The 21129-nt window shown below is 40.1% G+C and overlaps 1 protein-coding gene across 1 annotated transcript in view; it reads right to left on the bottom strand.

The window, feature by feature from the left end:
* Positions 1–5171: 5171 nt before the first annotated feature.
* Positions 5172–21129, bottom strand: part of COL19A1 (collagen, type XIX, alpha 1) — a 207236-nt gene continuing 191278 nt past the window's right edge. The window contains exons 38-42 of the mRNA XM_010003471.1: positions 16184–16354; positions 15185–15251; positions 12938–13093; positions 5940–6017; positions 5172–5705 (exon numbers count right to left, since the gene is read on the bottom strand). Of these exons, the coding sequence (XP_010001773.1) occupies positions 5569–5705; positions 5940–6017; positions 12938–13093; positions 15185–15251; positions 16184–16354 (609 nt within the window). The 3' untranslated portion in view covers positions 5172–5568. The remainder of the gene's footprint in view (positions 5706–5939; positions 6018–12937; positions 13094–15184; positions 15252–16183; positions 16355–21129) is intronic.

The raw sequence follows: 21129 nt of genomic DNA, 5'->3' as shown, positions 1-21129 counted from the left end.
AATAATTTTTTTTTTTGCTCCCCAGTTACTTAACTTAAAGGTAGGCAGGAACTAAGAGAGAAACATTTAACAACTGTCCTCAAAATGGTAACCAGTTCTTCACAATCCAATCTGGCATTTTGAAATGTTGTCAGCAATTCCCCACTAGGCTGCTAATAAGTATTGGTAACTCTGCTGCTGTTTTTTTTTTCCTGTGGACTGTGGAGCTCTAAGTTTCACCAACATGAAGGAAGCACAAGCCTGACCCTGGTGTACTCAAAAGCTACTCCCTTCCCCCCCAAAATTCAGCTGGCCCAGGGTGGCAGTCCCAGTGCCAAATGCCCCCTGGGGCTCGCTGAGGTGGTTTTGAGCCTCTCCTTTCTCTCCTTTGCAGTCACATCCACTTGCTTGTGATTTGACAGGGAAGAAAAGGTCGTCATTTCTGACAGAATCACATGCAAGAAGTATGTGAAATATTTCCACTTCCAGCCGGAATCCTATTCAGATGTAAACAGCCACATAATACTGTGCAAAGCAATTTTCTATCCACTTAATAAATTTCCATTGAACTGAACCTTAAATGTTGCAAACCAAAATATAATGAAGAAGCAACCAATCAGCATGTACTGAGATTCCTTCAGTGACAGCTGCGTATCATTCAGAAATGAAGGAAAATTATAAAATAAGGTCTGTCATTGAAAAGCCTTCAAATATATTGACTGGAGACAAAATATTTACACTGAAACTTCAGTAAATAATCATATGCATTCATGTTTGTATAACAGCAGACTTTGAGAGAAAACTGCTAAAAGCCATGTAGACTGCATTCTTTCAAGCTACAAACTTATTTTGGTCTAGAATCTGTAACATTTGCTAGCAATTAATATTTGAAAGACCACATTTCCTTCGTGTATCATAAAGCTTGAGTTTTCCACTTAAACACCAGCCAAGGCAAGGTCATGGTTAAACTTGTTCCCATGGCCTACACCTGCATGTATGCAGATGGATTTAAACATCCATCACGTACAATCTAGCTGTAGTGGACACAGCAGATTTCAAGAAAAATGTATGTGACTCAATACCTCCAGAATCTAACAAAAATATGATTAGAAACAAAACCCCAAACCAGCATAGTTTTGATTCCTGAGATAATTCTCATGTCCTAACATGTCACGTTAGAGCAGCAGTTCTACCGCATTGGTAAAATGCAAGGTTAGGGGTGGCTTTACATAGTATATTTGAAGAAACAAGTTTATAAAACACTAATTTAGCCTGTAGGGTTATTAAAAGTATTTTATGTAAACATTACAGACAAAGAAGAAAAAAACTGAGTGTACACTGACTTGAAAAAGAGTGTTTCAACCTTGTGAAAAAGAAGTGCCGAAATCCTTTGTGTGATTATCCATTCATTTAAAAAACGCGCTTATTGAACAAAGCTGTGCCTATCTAACATGTGTCCTAATCCACAGTCATAGAACATAAAGGGAGGATGGATGATACAATCAATCCTGTTTCTGGATCACAGTGCTTTGTTAGCATTGAAAATGAATCCAGTTTAAGACAAAAGTCTTGGTTTCCTAAAGCATTATGAAGCGGGCTTCACCGTTCCTCAGTCCTATGAAGTACAATGTTGTACTTAAGAACAATGTTGTATTAACCTCAGGAGGGTCCCTGCTCCCCAAGAGACACACATCATTACAGTGCACAGAAATTATGCCTGAAAGCAGGATGTCCTGCTACTGCATGTTCTTCCATAGTGTGTATATACAGAACACAAACATATTAAAGGAATATTACCTGAAAACAATTACCCCAGAAAGGCAGTATTTCTGCAAATACTACTATGCAAAACTAAATGGATGTTACGGAAAAAAAAAAAATCAGGCTCAAGAACAAAATCAGAGACACAGTGAGTTCAGCCCAGGCTTTACCCTTTGTACTGGAAAGGCATTTGAACTCCACTGTGTGCAGCCTCAGAAAAGTTTCCCTCTTACCAAGTTTGTTACTTCCTTAGGCAAGCTGAGTAGCTCTGTATGTAGCTGTTTGAAGAAAATCCCAACACATTCTTAGTAGGGGATAAAGCAATTTGACATAAAATATGATAGTTTGACCCTAAACTAGAACAAAGCTTAAAGAGCCTTTAAGAAAAGTTTAAAATGTTTTGTTAAATATACTTCAGTTCAAAGTCCTGTTGTATGTAAAAATCAGAAAAGGGCCTTATGCCATTGGAAAAAAATAATTCTCCATGTTTAGTTTCTTGTGCTGCTTACTGCAGCACAGCCTGCTCAAAACAGATAAGAAATTGATGAAGCAAATCACAAACTAGATTAGCACACCCATGCCCTTCCTAACCCCTTCCAAAAAACTAGGAGATCATCAGTCTGAAACTGAAAAGAAATTTCAGGGGCCAAATCTGAGAACCATGCAGAAGCAGGTTTCCAGCTACATTCTGCTTTGAATTATAAAAACACAGAGTAGGAGCAAGCCAGCATGAAGAAAAGCTAACCTGGGATTAACTCTGTTGTACCCCAGTGAAGAACATGGCATCTTAAAAAAAGATATTGAGATAGCCCATATCAAAAAATATCAACTTTCTCACATGAGAAAACTAAGTGGGCTTTTAGCAAAATAAAACAATAAAAGAATCACAGAATCATAGAATGGTTTGGGTTGGAAGGGACATAAAAATCACCTAGATCCAACCCCCCTGCCATGGGCAGGGACACCTCCCACTACACCAGGTTGCTCTGAGCCCCATCCAGCCTGGCCTTGAACACTGCCAGGGAAGGGGCAGCCACAACTTAATGCAACAAAATAATTACCAAAGTTACCTGCAAAGCCACTGAAAGTGTTGAAACACATTTTAAAATGACCTTTAGATTTGAGCCTATAAAAAGAAAAAGGCATCTGTAGGAAACATAGATGAAAAAATAAAACTTCTTCAAATATAAAAAGTGTTCTGCTTTCTGGTAAGTTCAAGTACATTAACATACAGCAATTGCATCTGGAAAATACCAGATGCTTGGTTTCATCTACCTAAAAGCTCCAAAATATACACATACCACTAACATGGTGCATATGTACAGCCTTCCAGGACAGGGGCTGCTTGGAAACCTCTCAGTCACGCAGACCCTCTTTACAAGACAGCACCCTTTTTGATATTATCACAGAAAATGAAGTTTTACATTAACTTATGAAGTAAAAAAATATTTAGATTTTTACATATATTGGAATTACTAGAGAAGTAAAAAGAAATAAATGAAAAAATGTTCATGCAAGATACCTGACCAGCAGTTCATCTGACTGAAAGGAGAACAGCATGTGGGGCCTGTCAGAAGAAACAAGCACTTCGTTTCACACTGCCTGCCAGTTCCCATATTCAGACAGCTATGGAGCTTTGAAGACCAGATCTGGAAAGGTGGCTGACATGGCAGAGCAAACCAAGATATGCTCTGTGGGCACACAAGGTCTGGAATGGGAGCAGCACCTTTAAAGCTAAGCACAGGCAGGACCACTGGTTCCAAATGCAGCTTCATCCCGGTGGGATGAGCACCCACCACCTGCAGAGCAAGGAAATTGCTGGTCTAGTGAAGAGGCAGTTATTGCCACCAAGGCATGAGCAGAAAAGGGGGTGTGAGACTGTGGTTTGCCTGCTGGCTTTGACCTGTCCACCCCCAGCCTCATGAACAGATAAAGCTCCCTGACCCAGCTACAGGGTGTATCACAGGTTGCAGATCTTCCAGAGGTGGTTTCATGGTACACCACAGGTTTCTGCCATCCTCCTTCCTGCTGCCCCTTTCCCATCCCAGGTGTTTACATAAGCATCTTTCTTGCGGCAAGCACTTTCGTTCCTCAAACCATCCAACAGACTGACAAGTCAGGCAGGTATCCTTTCCTTCCCAGAGGTGTGCCTGAAGGCTGTACTCCGCACTGCCTGGGGTAACCCCATTACCTCCTGCACTCATTTAGCTCCTCTGGTCTGGGTGCAACTGTTAGGAACTCCACTTGTTCACAACAAACGTGATGTGTTTTGTTTTTTCAATACTCCCACCAGTCATTCAATACCATTTTTAAGGAGAAACCAGAAGTCAGCCAGATTCGTGTACCACAGCAGTTTTTCTGGAACCCAGCAAATTCCCAGCTTCCAATTTGGGAACACTTGCCTGACACTTCAGTACCGCTCAAGCATGAAGTCACCAAAACCACTTCCCTGCCTGATGTGGAACAGAATGACTGGCTTCCTAATGGTGGGGGAAGAGCCCTCAGTACTGCTTTTGTACCAGGGATCTTTTTTGAGTATGGGGGTTATAGTTGTCCATGTTCTCTCCATAGCACCTTCAATTTCTATTGCACTATAGCAAATTCCATAGGACTAATCTAGGATCATCTTTTCCTAATAACTAGGAGTGAAGCTTTGGCCAATCCCCCTCCCAGTTTTTCAGAATCAGCCCCTGTGTGATCAGTTTCCTCCATCTTTTCTTTTGCTCAACCCAGGATTTACACTTTGTTCTGTTTTGTTCTTCATTTACAATGGCTGGTCTTGCAGGATTTACCCAATGCCTGCAAACTCCATGCAGTCCTGCTCACCTTTCCAGGGAGGGTTTTGCATTTTTTTCTGAATTTCTCTTGAATTTGAATATTTTTTTGCTACCAGTTATTAGGACCTGTGAGGTTTACATTCTGTTGTTTCCACATTCTTCTCAAGCTTATTTTGACACTTAATTATTGCAAAAGGAAGACGAAAACCTTGCAGCCAGTAAGATTAGAAGCTTGTGAAGCTCCTCCTTCGACTGTCTCACTGTGTCCCCACCACCCTCTACATCCACACCAGCCCCTACCAGGTTTAGTACCTGGACTATACGTAACCACGTACTAAATGAAGGTACAAACCCTCAGTTGGGACAACATCCAGTCAGAAGAGATGCTTCTCGGGTCTACACCTGGTGAATTTCAGTCAGTCAGAAGCAAAACATTGGATGGGATTAGAGAGATCATAAGCACATCTTCGTTTCCTTCTTCAACATCTAGGAAGTGTCTGAAATGGTGGGTAGCATTCAGGGTGCACAACACAGACACAGTTCAGAAGGTGTGCTGGAGCCTCCTCGGTGGACATGAATGTTTAGTCTAAACACAGTTCCCAGTGCTGCAGCTCAGGTCCTGCATTCACCACAAATAGGTATGCTTTAAAACTTCAGAAATGCATTTTCTCCACTTAAACATCACCACCATCAAGAAAAATAAAGCCAGATTATATACTGAGGCATACATACTGTCTTAAGTTATAATAAAGTATTTTTTGTTTGAAGAAAGAAGCTTATGAAAATTATTTGGGCCTATTTTCTCCTCTATGCAAAATAAATACAAGAAACATAACACATGGAATGCACTCTGGAAAATATATGTCATCAATTCACAATAATGACACTGCAAATTACATAGAACAAGGCTTAATTCTGTGCCTTATAAATAATTTCTATACTGTGCAGTGTTGAGCAAAAAAATAATGCACCAAATATGTCAAAGGTTAAATTAACTTATTGAGAAGAGTGAAAAGTGACCGTGAACCCAAGTGTCTAGGGGAGAAGGGTTTTATTTCCCGTTGGTGCGTGACCGAGTCTGTGATATGTGGTAATAACAATCTGCTGGATTGCATCTCCCATTGGGTCCAGGTGGCCCCTGCAGTCCAGGTGATCCTGGTGTTCCTGGTGGTCCTGGCAGGCCAGTAGCTGGTAAAACAAAGTCAGAATTAGCAGAGTCCTTGCCAGAGCACAGGCAGAGCCCTATGTTTCATCACTGACAGCTGCATGGCAGCTCATCTGTAAAAAGGCACTGGGGGTCTGGCCTCATGCTACACCCAACCATGGGAGGAGAGGCACTGGTATAAAACCAGCATAAGAACCAGGATGAAGGCCTGTTAGTTCATAAATAACAACAACAGGAATAAATCTGAAGACTTGTACCTGCAGGGCCAGGTGGTCCAGGGTCACCGGGCAGTCCAATTCCAGGCTCACCTCTTTCCCCCTTCTGGCCTCTATAACCTACACAGAATAAAGATATGAAAATAAGAGCATCCTCTTATTATAAAAAGTGATCTTCCACGTGTCTCATTGATACAAAATTATAAAGACAAACGTAATTGGGAAAACATGCCCACTTCAGTTTCTGGGGCAGCTCTTGTGTTCCCATGTTCCTTCACGAATTCCTAGCAGTAACTGTTGCCCCCTCTCCCAGAGGACTCTTGCTATGTTCGCTAGCCAGACCTTCCCCCAGGATTTCAAGTCATCTTCTTGAAGTTCCTCTAATAAAAAGCTAAATGCAGCAATGCCAAGGCCACCTGGAGTCTAACCAGCCCTTCTCTGATAGCCCCGAAACTGAGTGAGACTTTGCCCTCCTCACTCTACATAAATCTTTCTGTCTACCCCTTTTTTTAGACTGTAAGCTGGCAGCTGTAGGCTTAGGTATTCCTCTGTTTGCAAGAGAAGACCCACTGCTTCTGCAGCATCACACAGCTGCCCTTGTTATTATAAATAGAACTGCCACTGGTATCACTGATACAAAATTATAAAGACAAACGTAATTGGGAAAACACATGCCCACTTCAGTTTCTGGGGCAGCTCTTGTGTTCCCATGTTCCTTCACGAATTCCTAGCAGTAACTGTTGCCCCCTCTCCCAGAGGACTCTTGCTATGTTCGCTAGCCAGACCTTCCCCCAGGATTTCAAGTCATCTTCTTGAAGTTCCTCTAATAAAAAGCTAAATGCAGCAATGCCGAGGCCACCTGGAGTCTAACCAGCCCTTCTCTGATAGCCCCGAAACTGAGTGAGACTTTGCCCTCCTCACTCTACATAAATCTTTCAGTCTACCCCTTTTTTTAGACTGTAAGCTGGCAGCTGTAGGCTTAGGTATTCCTCTGTTTGCAAGAGAAGACCCACTGCTTCTGCAGCATCACACAGCTGCCCTCACGTGGAATGAGGCATCTTCAGAGCTTGTGCAGATTTTGGGTTCTAGCATGCAAAGCCTACTGTGACCCATGAGCTTGCAAATTGTTAATAAGGGGTGATTACTAATTATAGTTTGAAAATTTGTATGTTTTCTTCACAAGCCATAGCTTTGTATTTACCTAAATAGCTTCCCTCTTCTAAAATGCTGCAGCTCGTGCCCAACCCCTTTTTCCTTAAACTCTTTGTAAAATTTTTTTGAGTTGGAAACACTCTGGCTGCTTTAGAGCAGAGGACTTCTGGATATGAGGACAATATTCTGCTTAATATTTCAAGTTATGAATCAATCTAAAAATGTAGCTTCTCTGTTTAGAGAATATAATTTATGTAGGACAGGGGATGAAGGCTTTTTTAAAGGAGAAAATGTGACACCTGCCCCAAGCCCATATTTTAAAAGGAACCTCTCTTCCCTCCCCAGCACCTCAGGCATTGGCATGTAAGGTGATGTGTGTTGAATATTAATTTGGCGACTTCTGGTCACATTTAGAATCAAATTTGTTCTGCTTCAGCAACCATTTCCAGTGTTGCGTATGCCAGACAATAAACTTCTCAAGAGGAAGAGCTGTAACTTAATTTAAATTAGAAGAGAAGAGTCACGGCTGACCAGTCAGCATGGTGGTATCAATCCACCTGATGTCTCATGAAGGTTAATGGGCGCTGGCAGAGGGATGGCAAAGGTTGTCCTGTCAGTGCACTGTGGTCTATGGCAACACTGGTACTTCACAGGACAATCCAGATAAAACTATTGCAAGTGCTGCAGATACAAATTCAGGGTTGTGGCAACAGACACAAAGCAGTAAGAATGGCATACAGAGTAGTCAAGTTTTCCACTAAACATGAGCTTGTTATACACTTTGGTAGAAAATCTAGTATCTGTTGCAATCATTCTAGGTTTCAAAACGGAGCATCAATTATCTTACTCTTCTCTCAGCACTCCAACAAGGAAATCACAGTGGGGTAAAACCATTAGCAAATGCATGCAGAGTGACATGCCTAATGCAGCAAAAGGAAAGCAGCTGTTTAAACACCCATGGATGAACAAACTCAATCATGCATTCTGGACACTAAGCTGTGTTAAGCAGAACTGTACAAGGCATGTAGGCACACAAGCTATAAACACTCAGAAAAAGGAAGATGCAGGTGCTTGTATTCAATTGTGAACCTTGATTTTGCTCTTTTATGACCACAGTAGTAGTTATAACTACACCAAGCTGGGTGGCTCTGAAAATCTTGTGTAATGCGTAGGTAGCTGCTACTGTTTGAGAAGCTCAATCACACAACAACAGGATCAATTACACTTCCTATTTATTATATATATATATCTATATTTCTTAATTTACAATAGATAGTTACAGTACATTTCTCACTACAAACCCAGTTAATTGTAATTTTACAAAGCAGTGCTGCCACTAATAATTTATTTTGCATTTCTTTAGTTGCAGTGAAAAGAGAGAAATCACATTTATGATATATCACATTTACTGGCTCCATGATAACCATTACTGTAGGTATCTGAGACATCATAGTTGGAAAAGGACTGAGATAGATCAAAAGATTCTGTAAACATCATTGGAATTCAAGACAATAAGGAAAAGAAAAACCAACAAAAGGACAAAGAGAGCAGCCTGCCAATGCAAATCTATGATTCAGATAATATAAAGCATTACTGGTTGTTTCTGAATTCACATGCAAAGATGCAGTTTGTACACAGTGGCAGGTACGTTCTGTTGACACTGAAGTGTAAGACAAGAATTTTCAGGTATCTTTTCTAAAAATAAGGCTTTATTTCACAGGGTGTAAGCATACTAGTAAACAGGCCTATGTGTAAACAATCTGAACCATGTAATGTGTCATTCTGGCAAGGAAAACACTTGAGGTATGGTTTGCTCAGGAGTAAGGCCATGATTACACTTCTAGAGGCTATTACCTTCTCTCTGAGCTTAAAGTGACAAACTCACTCACAGTCAAAGGAAAATATTACCATACACTTAAATCAGATATTGATTTATTGTTTTTCATGTAAAAGCACATAGAAGTTACTGTCTATTTTTACTGGTAGAATTACAATTCCATTAAGAGGTACATGTATGATTAAAAGGCAACTGCTTTAGCAAAGCCTTTCATTCAGATTCCAGAAGTTACGTTGTGATTTCTGCAACCCAAAAGTTGTAAACACGTACCCAAGGTGGGTAGCATGGTAAACACTTGGTAGCAATAGGTAGCAAGTACGTGTTCAAACGGATAAGCACTCTTCACTCTTCTGCTCATGCTAAAATACAGCTCTTGGTTTAGTGCTCTCCACGAAAATCATGGTCAGAAGCAGGGCTTCTGTAGCACCTTCTGCTGTACTTGGAAATGACACACATTCATGTCTATGAAATTGGAGGAAAAACTTTCCCTTGTTTAAACAGCTCCAAAAGGTATTCCACCTATAGCACGGAGACCCTCTTCCATCCTTATGGATAAACCAGCACCTGAAACTAACATGTCTATATCTAGAGAATTCTGAGGTTCTTTAATACCTACATGAGGCAGACATATCACCACAACAGGGAACAATGACACCGAATACCCCACTGTGTTTTACTGTGCAAATATTCCGCTCTCTTAAGATCAAAAAAATTGCAAAGCAGCAGGAAGGGTGCTAAGAGCAGTCACTCTTATCCAGCCACCAGTGCACATTCTGAATTCCTTCTGTGTGCTATAGCCCTCTCAGCTGAGAGGTATCAACTGAGTTTCAAATCAAAGCAAACCAGGTTAACTTCACCATTCACAGCAAAAAGCAGTTTACAGGAGGTAACACTTGAAACCAGGGCAGCTATTCCAGAATATTGTCTGTGTCTGGACAACATCCAATTCAATGATGTTAAGGCAAGGTTCCTACATGCTCCCACCATAGAAATTAATAATTATAATAAGAGACACCAATTTTACAACAGAGATTAGCAATAAAAATAAAGAACTTTCACTGTTCATCACATGGTATTTTTCTTTCCTGAGTTGAATTATCTGATTTCTCAAGGCTACCATAAGTTATGAAGACCTATAAAAAACTCTTGTTTACTTAACTTGATAAAAACAGGAAAGTTTAACTAAGACAAAATCTTTTTTTCTCAGTAGAGAAAAAAAACAAGTCACGCTAACATAAAGGATCTTTGGATTGCAAAATTATCACAAGGTGCATTTGATCTAATGAACAAAAATTCTCTTACTATTATAGTGTTAAAAATCCAGTGAAGTCAGTGGAGTTAATTGATCTAGAGCCTTTAACACACAACAAACTGTTTGCAAATGCATGACATTGTTATATCTTGTCTATAAAGTCTTGAAATAAATTCCCATTTCTCTGTAAGACATCAGCATCCTTTAAAATGCACACAGAGTAAACAAGTTCCTCTGCTCCTCTTCAAGCAGACGCTATAAATTTCACTGGTAACAGTGCCTCACAGCAGCAGCTTGCTGATGCATATGCCATAGGTTATTTTTTAAAATGAAGAAAAACATATATATACATAAATCTTCAAATCACTATTATGCAAAGTCTGTTTAAATCCCAATTACATGTTTCATAATTTAAGTTGTAATTCTTTGTTGCTTTTTGTTAGCATGATCTATTTTTATTGAGACCATCATAAAAACTCAAAATTATTTGTATCTGAACCACTGGGAGTACCTGAGGTACACTATGAGCAGCCTTGCTGAAGGCCAGCAAGTAGCAATTCTGTACTTCATTAGAAATTATGGACTCTAGGGCCAAGAGTCTAACAATTCCTTAAATACACCTTTTGAAGATGATGCCTATGCTTCCAGAAGTTAGTGTCTATGCTTTCTGCTTCTGGCACTAACTCCTGCATATTGGTTTGCTGTGCAGAAGGAGGCTCTGGTGGAATCCAGCCAGGTCACACCAATTTCCCAGGGGAACTGGCACCATGCTCAGGGTGTAGAGGAGGACCCCTGCAAAGCTGCAAGTTAAACACCTCCTTGGACACACAGCAACCTGCACCCACCCCGCTGCCTGGCTCTAGCAGGCTCTCTGCTCAGGGTGCAGCACCAGTAACAGGATCTGGAGGTGCTCCTGGAGGGCCTGTTAATTGCTCTCCAAAAGTACTTCTTGCCACTGGCTGTATGGGACAAGTGATTGCTGCACTCTGCTAGCCTAGATGTGTATTTCTGCACAGAACTGCCTGGAGTTGGCAGTCTGGCCTACACCCAAGGGATAAATACAATACTGAATACCAGACAATCAACACCAAATGCATAACTGTGACTTGGGCATATGTGCCCACTGCATGTACCTCGATGGTCTCAGACACATATGCATGTCACATGCTTCTCCAAGAAGCCTTGTCTGCTATGTCTCTTATGGCTGAAAGTAAGATGGGATATGGAAGGATGATTTTTATTCTGCTCAGAGATTTGAATTTCTTTTTACTGTAGGCACAAAACAGTAACAGGCACAACTGGGAAAGGCATGAAGGGTATTTGTAAGTGTGCTTCTATCACAGGACTCTATCTTATTCAGAGTACAAGAAGGAGGCAAGACATATTTCTGGTTATCTTTCCTTGGAAGTATAACTTCGGATATCTGTTTGATGTATCAGAGAACTAAATGCTTCTCACTTAGCTTACCTTTTGCTACTCAAAAAAAAAAGGGTATTGAGCTTATCAGTAAAATAAATGGAAATCCTGTATCCATGGGGCACTACTTTTAACTAAGCATAAGGCATGAATAAGCAGCTTTTTTTTTTTTTTTTTTTTTTTTTTTTCCAAGCACAGCTATCACCTTTATGCTTGATGCTTACTTGCTGGAAATGAAACCTAGTGCAACGTTCCACTTCTCAGAAGCATCTGAGACTGTCCACCACATACATCATCATTGAACAATTTGACACTGACATTGAAGTTGACTGCTCACAGTGATCTGAATATTTAGGTAATGATGAAGTCAGTGTTATAAGATTCTAAGCCTTTTATTGTTTTCCTTGATTCTTTATTCTTGTTCTTCTCATTCTGAGCTCATCACATTTTTCAAGCTTCTGTCAGGGGTCTGTGCTTATCAGTGTTAGTAAGTCTTTATTCTTCTCATAGCTTTAGGGTCCACACATCTTCAGCTTTTCTTTCATGTTCTTCATTCCAGTCTGACTTGCTCTGACTCCAGAGCAGACCAAACTAACAAAAGATAATAAAGAACTACCTACAGATAAACTGAAAATTACATCATATCCACCCACAAAGAATTATTAATTGATACATTCTTTTTTCCTTTTTATTCTGTTCTCCTCTTCCTTCTAATCTCTGAGAGGCTGACTCTACAGTAGAACACAGTAATAATGAGCCTGGATCCCTTGAAGCTAATTTTGCAAAGGCAGTTCAGTGAAATCAGAGTTCTAACCTGTCCAAATGCATCGCAATGTACAAATTACCACTCGCGGTGTAGTGAAAACCTGATTGCTCTGAAACTGATTTGTGAAAATAGATTACCTCATTGTAAGAAAAATTAATGTGTCAATATTGCAGTTTTCACTGCTTTTTAAAGAATAATATTTGCCTTCAGGTTTTCCTCTCAGGATCAGAGCTGAGAGCTTTCAGACTTGGAGATCAAATTTTATTTCTTAAATAAGATGGTCTCTCAATATGGAACATGATCTAAATAGAGTGCTGGCATAGTTTTTCTTCTTAAAGTATTTTGGAGAAAAAACCCCACCTGCTACAGTAGATATCTTTCAGTAATTAACTTTATCATTTATTAGAATAAAATGCACAGATTAGGAGTTTTTAATCAGTAAAATGCACACGTTTACTATGGGTTAATATTTAGAACTAGTCTGGAAAAACATAAGTACAGTTTTAAAAGTTAATCATTAGGAAGCTAGGTACATAATCCTGGCTTATTTAATAATCATTAGCAATGTATAAAGATGTCAAGATACAACTCATGGGAACATTTAAAAAAAATCCTACCTTGAATTCCACGTTCTCCTGGTGGGCCTGGCAAACCATCCTTTCCTGGTGGCCCTGGTAACCCATCTTTTCCTGGGGGCCCTGGTTTTCCATGAGCTTGGGAGGCAAGCATTGCAGCAGGCAGCTTCAGCTGGGATACAATCTGAGCCATCCTTTCTTCATTAACAAAGGACACAAGAAAAAGTGGGTAAGAAATCTGCCAGCAAAATACAGGAAAATAAATAAATCCCAAAGCCCCAGCTAAAGTACGTTTCTGGAAGTAGAGTGTTTAATCCTTCTAAATGTCAAGGTAGTAAATGCTCCTAGAAGTACTAAGGCTTTCAATTCCAACTCAGACTCATGTCTGAGTCTTTGTCCTGTGAAATAATCTAAATGAATTTGAAGTTTCTATTACTCTCTTTTACTAATGTATTCCAATATTTCAAATTACTTCTGATTCCTGTTCATGGAAGTACTTAAAACATAAGAACACAGAATAATTAGTATTTTCCACCCCTTATATGCTTGCAATTTACATTAAGGTGCAAAGTAGAGTTTAAATACTGTGAACAGTTTTTGGAATGTGCTGAAACTCTGAAAACAGTTATAAAAACCCCTATATGTTCTCAGCAAATTCTATTAATTGCAGAGATTTCAGCACAAAGTGTTCCTGCTGGTGGATTAATTTACACTATTTCAGTGTTCCTTAGAGGCAGACAAAATAGGCACCAAACTCGAATCTGTCTCATTTCATTGGATTAAAAAAACTTCACTAAGCATTCCACAATTTAGCAGGTATTTACTGTTGATGGAATTTTAAGATTTAAGAAAGAAATTAGAGTGTAGAAAGAGTGGGCAAAAAAAAAATAAAAATGGTACTAGGGGAGGACTTCGGCCAAGGAACTTCTTCTAGAACTTTGGGAGTGTAATATCGTGTACATAAGAAATGCATTTTTCAGTTGAAGAGAAGATACTATTAGGAAGTGTTTGAGCAGAAGCTCGTTTTGGACTCTACCTGAGTTACAGCTTTTCAACAATGATTAAGAAAATGTTTTGGAAGAAAAATACTTGCTTTTCAGATTAAGAACACACCTAAGAATGCTTGCATAGTACAAAGGCCTTGGTGGAATATGGTACTTGCCTAAAACTGTGCCTGAAGATGGTGACCTGCAATGGAGCTTTGGAGCTCTGCAGTGTTTGCTGAAGATGTACAACAATTTAGACCTGCATGACTGAAAGCTGTCCAGCCTTTCTCTCATTTAGATAGTCATCCACTAGGTGATCAAAATGATTGGGTATTTCTACCATCTCCACTTCAATAAATCTTCAATGTCTTAATGATCACAGAATAATGGAATTGTCAGAGTTGGAAGGGACCTCCAGAGATCATCTAGTCCAACCCACCTACTAAAGCAGGATTGCCTACAGCACATCACTCAGGGCTGTATCCAGGCAGGTCTCGAATATCTCCAGTGAAGGAGACTCCACAACCTCCCTGGGCAGCCTGTTCCAGGGCTCTGTCACCCTCACCATAAAGAAGTTTTTCCTTGTATTTAAGTGGAACTTCCTGTGTTCCAGCTTGTGCCCATTGCTCCTTGTCCTGTCACTACTGAAGAGGCTGGATCCATGCTCCTTGACCCATCTATTAGATACTTGCAGGCATTACCAAGCTCTCCCCTCAGCCTTCTCTTCTCCAGGCTAGAGTCCCAGCTCTCTCAGCCTTTCCTCGTAAGGGAGATGCTCCAATCCCCCGGTCATCTTTGTTGCTCTCCACTGGACTCCCTCTAGTAGTTCCCTGTCTCTTGAACTGGTGAGCCCAGAACTGAATGCAGATCTAGATGTGGCCTCACCAGGGCAGAGTAGAGGGGGAGAATGACCTCTCTTGACCTACTGGCCACACTCTTCTACACTGTAGACTATCTACCCTGTAAATACATATGTATCTGCAGTAATAAGCGATACATTTACATATCTACAATGATATGTACATGCTTGCTTTAATGATTTAGAGAAAACTACCTTTTAATGCTAATCTTTTACATGAGAAAATACTCTGGTTAACAGACAATACAGCTTATATTTTTTTGGAACATATTTATATTAGGTAGACTTAAACAACACTTAAAGAGCTACAGCAATAAGGCAGCTGCTAAGTCCAATGTAAGTTAAGTGACATAAAGAGGAATGTATAAAAATGCTGTAGGGATGTAAAGCATTTAGAACAGAATTTAAGATTCTGTTTAGTTGCATAGCACTTCATTGTCTTACCTTCAAAAACCTTAAGAACCTCTTGTTTGATATATTTTTTTATTTCTTCAAGTGTGACTATATCAGCCTGATGAGGAAAAAAGAAAGGTGATATGTATCAGAAGAAACATAGAGAAGGCACTTTATCATGCTACAAAAGTTTAAATACCCCCTGAAATTAGCATTAAAAATGTAAAGCATTTACCAGATATCCAATATTAGTGTTATTTCCTTCAAAGGCTACTTAATTACAAATACACTGTAATATTACAAAGACCACTAAACCCATGAGGTGGAAGAGGCACTCTAAAGTGTCAAGATGGTCAGTATGTTATGTGCATTGAAATTATGCTTAATTTATGGAAACCAATTTGTGTAAGACAGTGAGGATGTCTAGTGACACTGCTTGGCTTTACTTGCCTTTTGCACAGCATTTGCCAACTTCTCATCCCCAGTAGGGACTAACAGGTCCCATGTGCAACTGACCAATGAAAACTGCATCACGGGACCAATAACTTCACTGGCAAAGGTTTTTAGAGCTTTTCCCTATCTGATCAAGGGAAAAAGAATCCTTAACAAGGATCACAGAATGTGCACAGGGAGAAAAACCAAGATATCTATGACTGAGAGACAGAACCTTACTGTCTTTTTAAATGCTGATTTGCCTTCTATTAGGAATATTTTTTGTCAGCTTTGTTTTCTTTCTCAGCTGCAAAGACTTCATTTTAGCTCTCAAACTTATGAAAAAATTGAAAATTAACAGTATTGAGTAGTGATATTGATTTGTCAGGAGCTAAAAAAATAAACAAAGGTTTTTTTTTTAAAAAAAAAACAAGAAAAAAATAACTGCTCTATCACCTGGGTATATTTTTTTCACCTCTTTGCTGAACACTGGGATTATCTCAGAGACATCTTATTTCTGCTACTGTGGTATTGCTTGATTGAATTTCCATTACTCAACACATGCTGCCTCCAGGTGCTCTGAATTCACAAGCAACCAAGGTAAACATATTTACTTACTGGAAACCCTGGGGGTCCTGGTAAACCTGGGGGACCTTGATGACCTGGTGATCCTGGATAGCCTCTGTCTCCTGGTGGTCCTGTAGCACCCACATCTCCCTTTTCTCCTGATGGGCCAGGTTTCCCTCGTTCACCTTGTGGACCTCTGTCCCCTGGAATACCCTGATCTCCCTGTGTAAAATAAAAGCAGAGACAAAACCATCACATACAGTGGAACAAACCACTCAAGCATGCTGAAAAAAAATAATTATTCCCTGTTCAGAATAGATTTTGTGAGTCATGGAGGGAAGCTGATTTTTACAGGCCAACCCTTGTCTCTGAAAACACAGCAAGTAGCATTTTGTTGAAGTCAATGACAAAAAACATAGCTTGACTGTGTAACACACCTGAGTGCAGAAGTTTATAACCCTCATTTAAGGATCTAGGAATCTCAAACATGGTACAGGTAGAATTTAAGTGCTCAAATTCCCCCAGGCACAAGGCATCAGGCTGTTTTCTATAACTTTCCCTAGAAGTCAAATACTTTGTTTCTCCATGTACACAAAAATTCATTTAATCAAAGAAACAACAACTACAGAAATCAATTTATAATGACTGAATTCCTCGCAAATAAAATAATTTAAGGTCAATGTTCTGGCCAGCAACAGCTTCCATTATGGCTGAGATGGCATTTAAATTTGTTTTATTTGGGAGGAATTAAATCTTTTAGAGTGACTTAATGCATTCATGTATTAACTATTAGTTCCCTGAACTGCTACCATGGGGCAGATTGCTGCAAGTCAAGGTTCAGATTGTTAATGAAGAGCTGCCAGTTGTTTCTGACTCTCCTTGCTGCATCACTTAAGCTAATGTTAGGCTTCACCATAAGAAGCAAAATGCACCAAGAATTGACTACATTATTACTGGATAAGTCCAGAATCTGCATTTATGAGTGGTGAATGAATGGAATAATTGCATTCTTGATCTACAGCACCGGTTAAGTGCATTCAGATCTGAAACACCATTAGCTGATAAACCAATAAAAATGTAGATACATTCTTAAGTTGTATTTACATGACATTTAAAGATTGAAAAAGAACCTATGAAAGGTACAGATACAAATAGGAGGTTATATGACATTTTTACCACCTATCTGTCCTCCAATGAGTATGATTTCCAGTGAGTTAGAGTTTATTACTGACTATAACTAAGCTTGACTACAAAGGCCACTGTTACTTGTGATGTTTTATTGCATTAACTGAAACCACAATGCATTCCCAGTTAGAGCTGAAATTCTACTCTTAAACAGAGGCACTAAACTCTGGAAAGTCTACCACAAGAAAAAAAAAGTGTCACTATCTGAGCCTTCATCCTCCCACATCCATAATTTTCCCATGTGCTGTGTTGGCCTTGGCTGGCTCCCAGCTGCTCTCTCCCTTCCCCTCCACAGCAAGACAGCTGGAGAAAATGAGGTGAAGAGCTTGTGAGTCAAGATAAGGAGAGGGAGATCACTCACCAGTTACCATCAGGGTGTAACAGACTTGACTTGGGGGAGATGAATTTAATTTATTGCCAATTAATAAGAGATAAGGGTAGTGAGGCCTTCCCCCTAAACCACTCCCTTGTGCCCAGGCTCAGCTTCACTCCTGACTCTTTTGTCTCCCCCCTGAGTGCTGCAGGAGGGTTAGGAAAAGAGGCTGCAGTCAGACCATAACACTGCTGTTCCTTCCTTCTCACATTCTGCTCATACTACAGTGGGTCCTTCCCACAGGCTGCAGTTCTTTAGGAACAGACTGCTCCAGTGAGGGTCCCCCAGGGGACATAGGTCCTGCCAGAAGCCTGCTCTCCACAGGCTGCAGCTTCCTTCCAGGCACATAAACCAGCTCTAGCACAGAGTTCCCCATGGGCTGTAGGGTGGATATCCACTGCACCATGGTCCTCCATGTGCTGCAGGAGAATCTGCTCTGGTGCCTTCAGTACTTTTACCCCCTTCTTCCTCAATGACCTTGGTGTCTGCTGAGTAGCTTCTCTCATATTTTCTCACTCCTCTCTCACAGATGTTGAACATGTTGAGAATGGATTGAAAACAGCATTGAGGAGAAGGGCCTGAGGGTATTGGTTGATGAAAAACTCAACATGGGCCAGCAATGTGTGCTTGCACATAGTGTCCTGAGCTGCATCAAAAGAAGCATGGCTAGCAGGTCAAGGGAGGTGATTCTTCGTTTCTGCTCTGTTCTCATGAGACCCCACCTGGAGTACTGTGTCCAGTTCTGGAGCCCTCATCACAGGAAGGACATAGAGCTCTTGGAGTGAGTCCAGAGGAGGGCTATGAAGATGGTCAAAGGGCTGGAGCACCTCTGCTGTGAAGACAGGCTGAAAGAGTTTGGGCTATTTAAGCCTAGAGAAGAGAAGGCTCTGGGGAGACCTTATAGTACCTGAAGGGGGCCTACAAGAAAGCTGGGAAGGTGCTTTTTACAAGGGTGTGTAATTACAGTTAGAAGTAATGGTTTTAAGCTGCAAGAGGATAGATTTAGGTTAGACATCAGGAAGAAATTCATTACTGTGTGGGTGGTGAGACACCAGAATGTGTTTCCCAGGGAGACTGTGGATGCCCCCTCCCTGGAAGTGCTCAAGGCCAGGTTGGATGAGGCTTTGAGCAGCCTGGTCTAGTGGAAGTTGTCCCTGCCCATGCAGGTGACTGGAACTAGATGATCTTTAAGGTCCCTTCCAACCCAAACCATTCTATGATGCTATGATTCTATGCTATTGCAAAACTTGAAAGAGGTTCAGCCTTTAATGTAATTTTTATCTTACTCACATTTTGGAGATTGAATCCATTACAGGGAGCCAATGAACACACATTTTGTCTGATTCTGCTTTCAAATGAGACTGTGCACACATTGTGCACCCACATACAGAAAAAAAGCTGTCTGAAGATTACTATAGTTACAAGAAGCCTTAGTTTAAAAATGTATCTAAGCATAAATATACATATATAATTTCTCAGGTATATGACCCTGCAGAGTAGGTATGGATAGCTATTGTACTCAAAATGAAGAAAAACACAGGTTTCTCTAAAACCATGGTGCTATGGCAGTGTGAAGCTGATTCTGGAAATGTTTTTCTTCTAAATTATTCCCATTTTACAAGCTGCTAGTGTGTAGGAGGCAGATAAATACTACAGCCGCTTTTCAAACAAGCAATTTCTAACTGCCTCCAGTGTTTTCTTTATATTTGGAAGAAGCTCCTTGTAAAAAAATAATAAAAATAGGTCATATCTTGCTCCAGATTGCTCTTTAAATGCTCCTTCACTATGAATTCTAAAAAAAACAGAGTAGGATTTTTATGTTTTGTGATCTCTGCCTACTATGCTGATTTATTCAGTCGTCCTTTTCTTGCATTTAATGATGTCCTAAATTATGTGCAGAAGAAGCAATTGCTTTGGCTGTGCTTCCATATGCTCTAGATGAGCAGACTCCTAGTCTGTGATCAAAGTGTGCAAATAGCAGCAATGAGCCAGCCACTGGTATGTTAAGCTATTGTTGAAATTACTTTAAAGGTGTATTTCTGATTGGTATAAACCATGTCTTCTGGTTTGTCACTCAATTTATAAAGCAGTAACAGTAGTGTTTAGTCATGTATAAAATTATTTCAGCCCAGATGACCTCTTCCTTCTTAAAATGGTTTCTACAAGGATATACCAGACAAGAAAACCTCAAGAGTTTCATTCTGCCCTTCCAATTCTGATGCTTCTCTTTTCTCTAATTGCACCAGCTGGTCTCAGACTGAAGGAGTGTGCTGTATAGCACTAAGAATAAAGGCTTCAAGGAAAGCCTGGCTTTGTGTTATTTTCTGTAATCATTGCAATCTCTCTCACAGACGCTGGGCTGCAATATCTGATCAAGACGAAAAAAAGTATCACCTGCAATTCCCCCACTAATCTCTCATCTGAGATGCAGACTCTGCTCTGTATTTCAGAACTATTTCTTGGGCAGAGCTCTCACTGTTATCAACAAACATTTTCTCTTCCTGCAGAATTGTAAGGAACAACTGACAGCTTTCTGAAAACTGTATTCAGATTCTGCATTGGGCGTATTTATAACTTTCCTGTTTTAAATCACTGTGAGAGATTTTGATTATCATGTTAGACAAAAATACTTCTGAAAATTATTTATTTTTTAACAGGTATCTATATATTTATTTTATATATCTATATGTACTTATATATACACATTTATTTTTTTACTTTGTACAGAGATCTACATAGTGACATGTATGCCAATGAGCCCAGAAGTGAGAGAAGATTCAGGCACCTGTGACCTCTCTGAGAGCAAATATATGTCCATAATTATATCTATGGCTACATATACACGTGTGTACGTGTGCTGTCACCAATGAGACTGGAATAAATACACTCTCTCCTCCTACCCCGAAGCTTCCCAAGTTTCACTGTGATGCAGCAAGCTAAGGCTGTGTCTCTGTCTCTCACAGACTTTTTCAGCATCCTTCTCCCTGTCAGTATGTTTCTAGGTCATGCACTTGAGCTCCAGCCTCCTCTGGCTGTATGTGTGCAGCACTGTTTGCAGGGCACTTGGATAGGTTGACATTGGAGCAGTGTAATGCAGTACACAGCAGGTGGCACAATAAGAAGGTTCTTACATTTTAATTGTGTTCTCAGAGGCAGAAACAGAACATGCTTTTTTAAAGAGACAATTCTTGTAATAATAGTTAAAACCTCATGTCTCCTCAGTGTCTAAAGCAGTATTTCCTTCTCCAGATAACACAGAGAGGTGCTTTTCTTATTAATCAAATTAATGTGTTATCACACATCTGCGCTTTAGCAACATTATACCTGGAATCATAGAACATCATGTGCTAGAATTTTCTTTGCTCTAGCAAAATAATCTCTCACCTCCTATAATGATTCCTGTCCACCATGATCTTGTTACCATGAACAGATCTGTCTG

Source organism: Chaetura pelagica, unplaced genomic scaffold (assembly GCF_000747805.2).
Source record: "Chaetura pelagica isolate M959 unplaced genomic scaffold, ChaPel_1.0 scaffold150, whole genome shotgun sequence".
Classification (NCBI taxonomy): domain Eukaryota; kingdom Metazoa; phylum Chordata; class Aves; order Apodiformes; family Apodidae; genus Chaetura; species Chaetura pelagica.
Note: the sequence above shows the minus strand (reverse complement) of the source record. Positions and strands in the feature narration are given on the sequence as shown.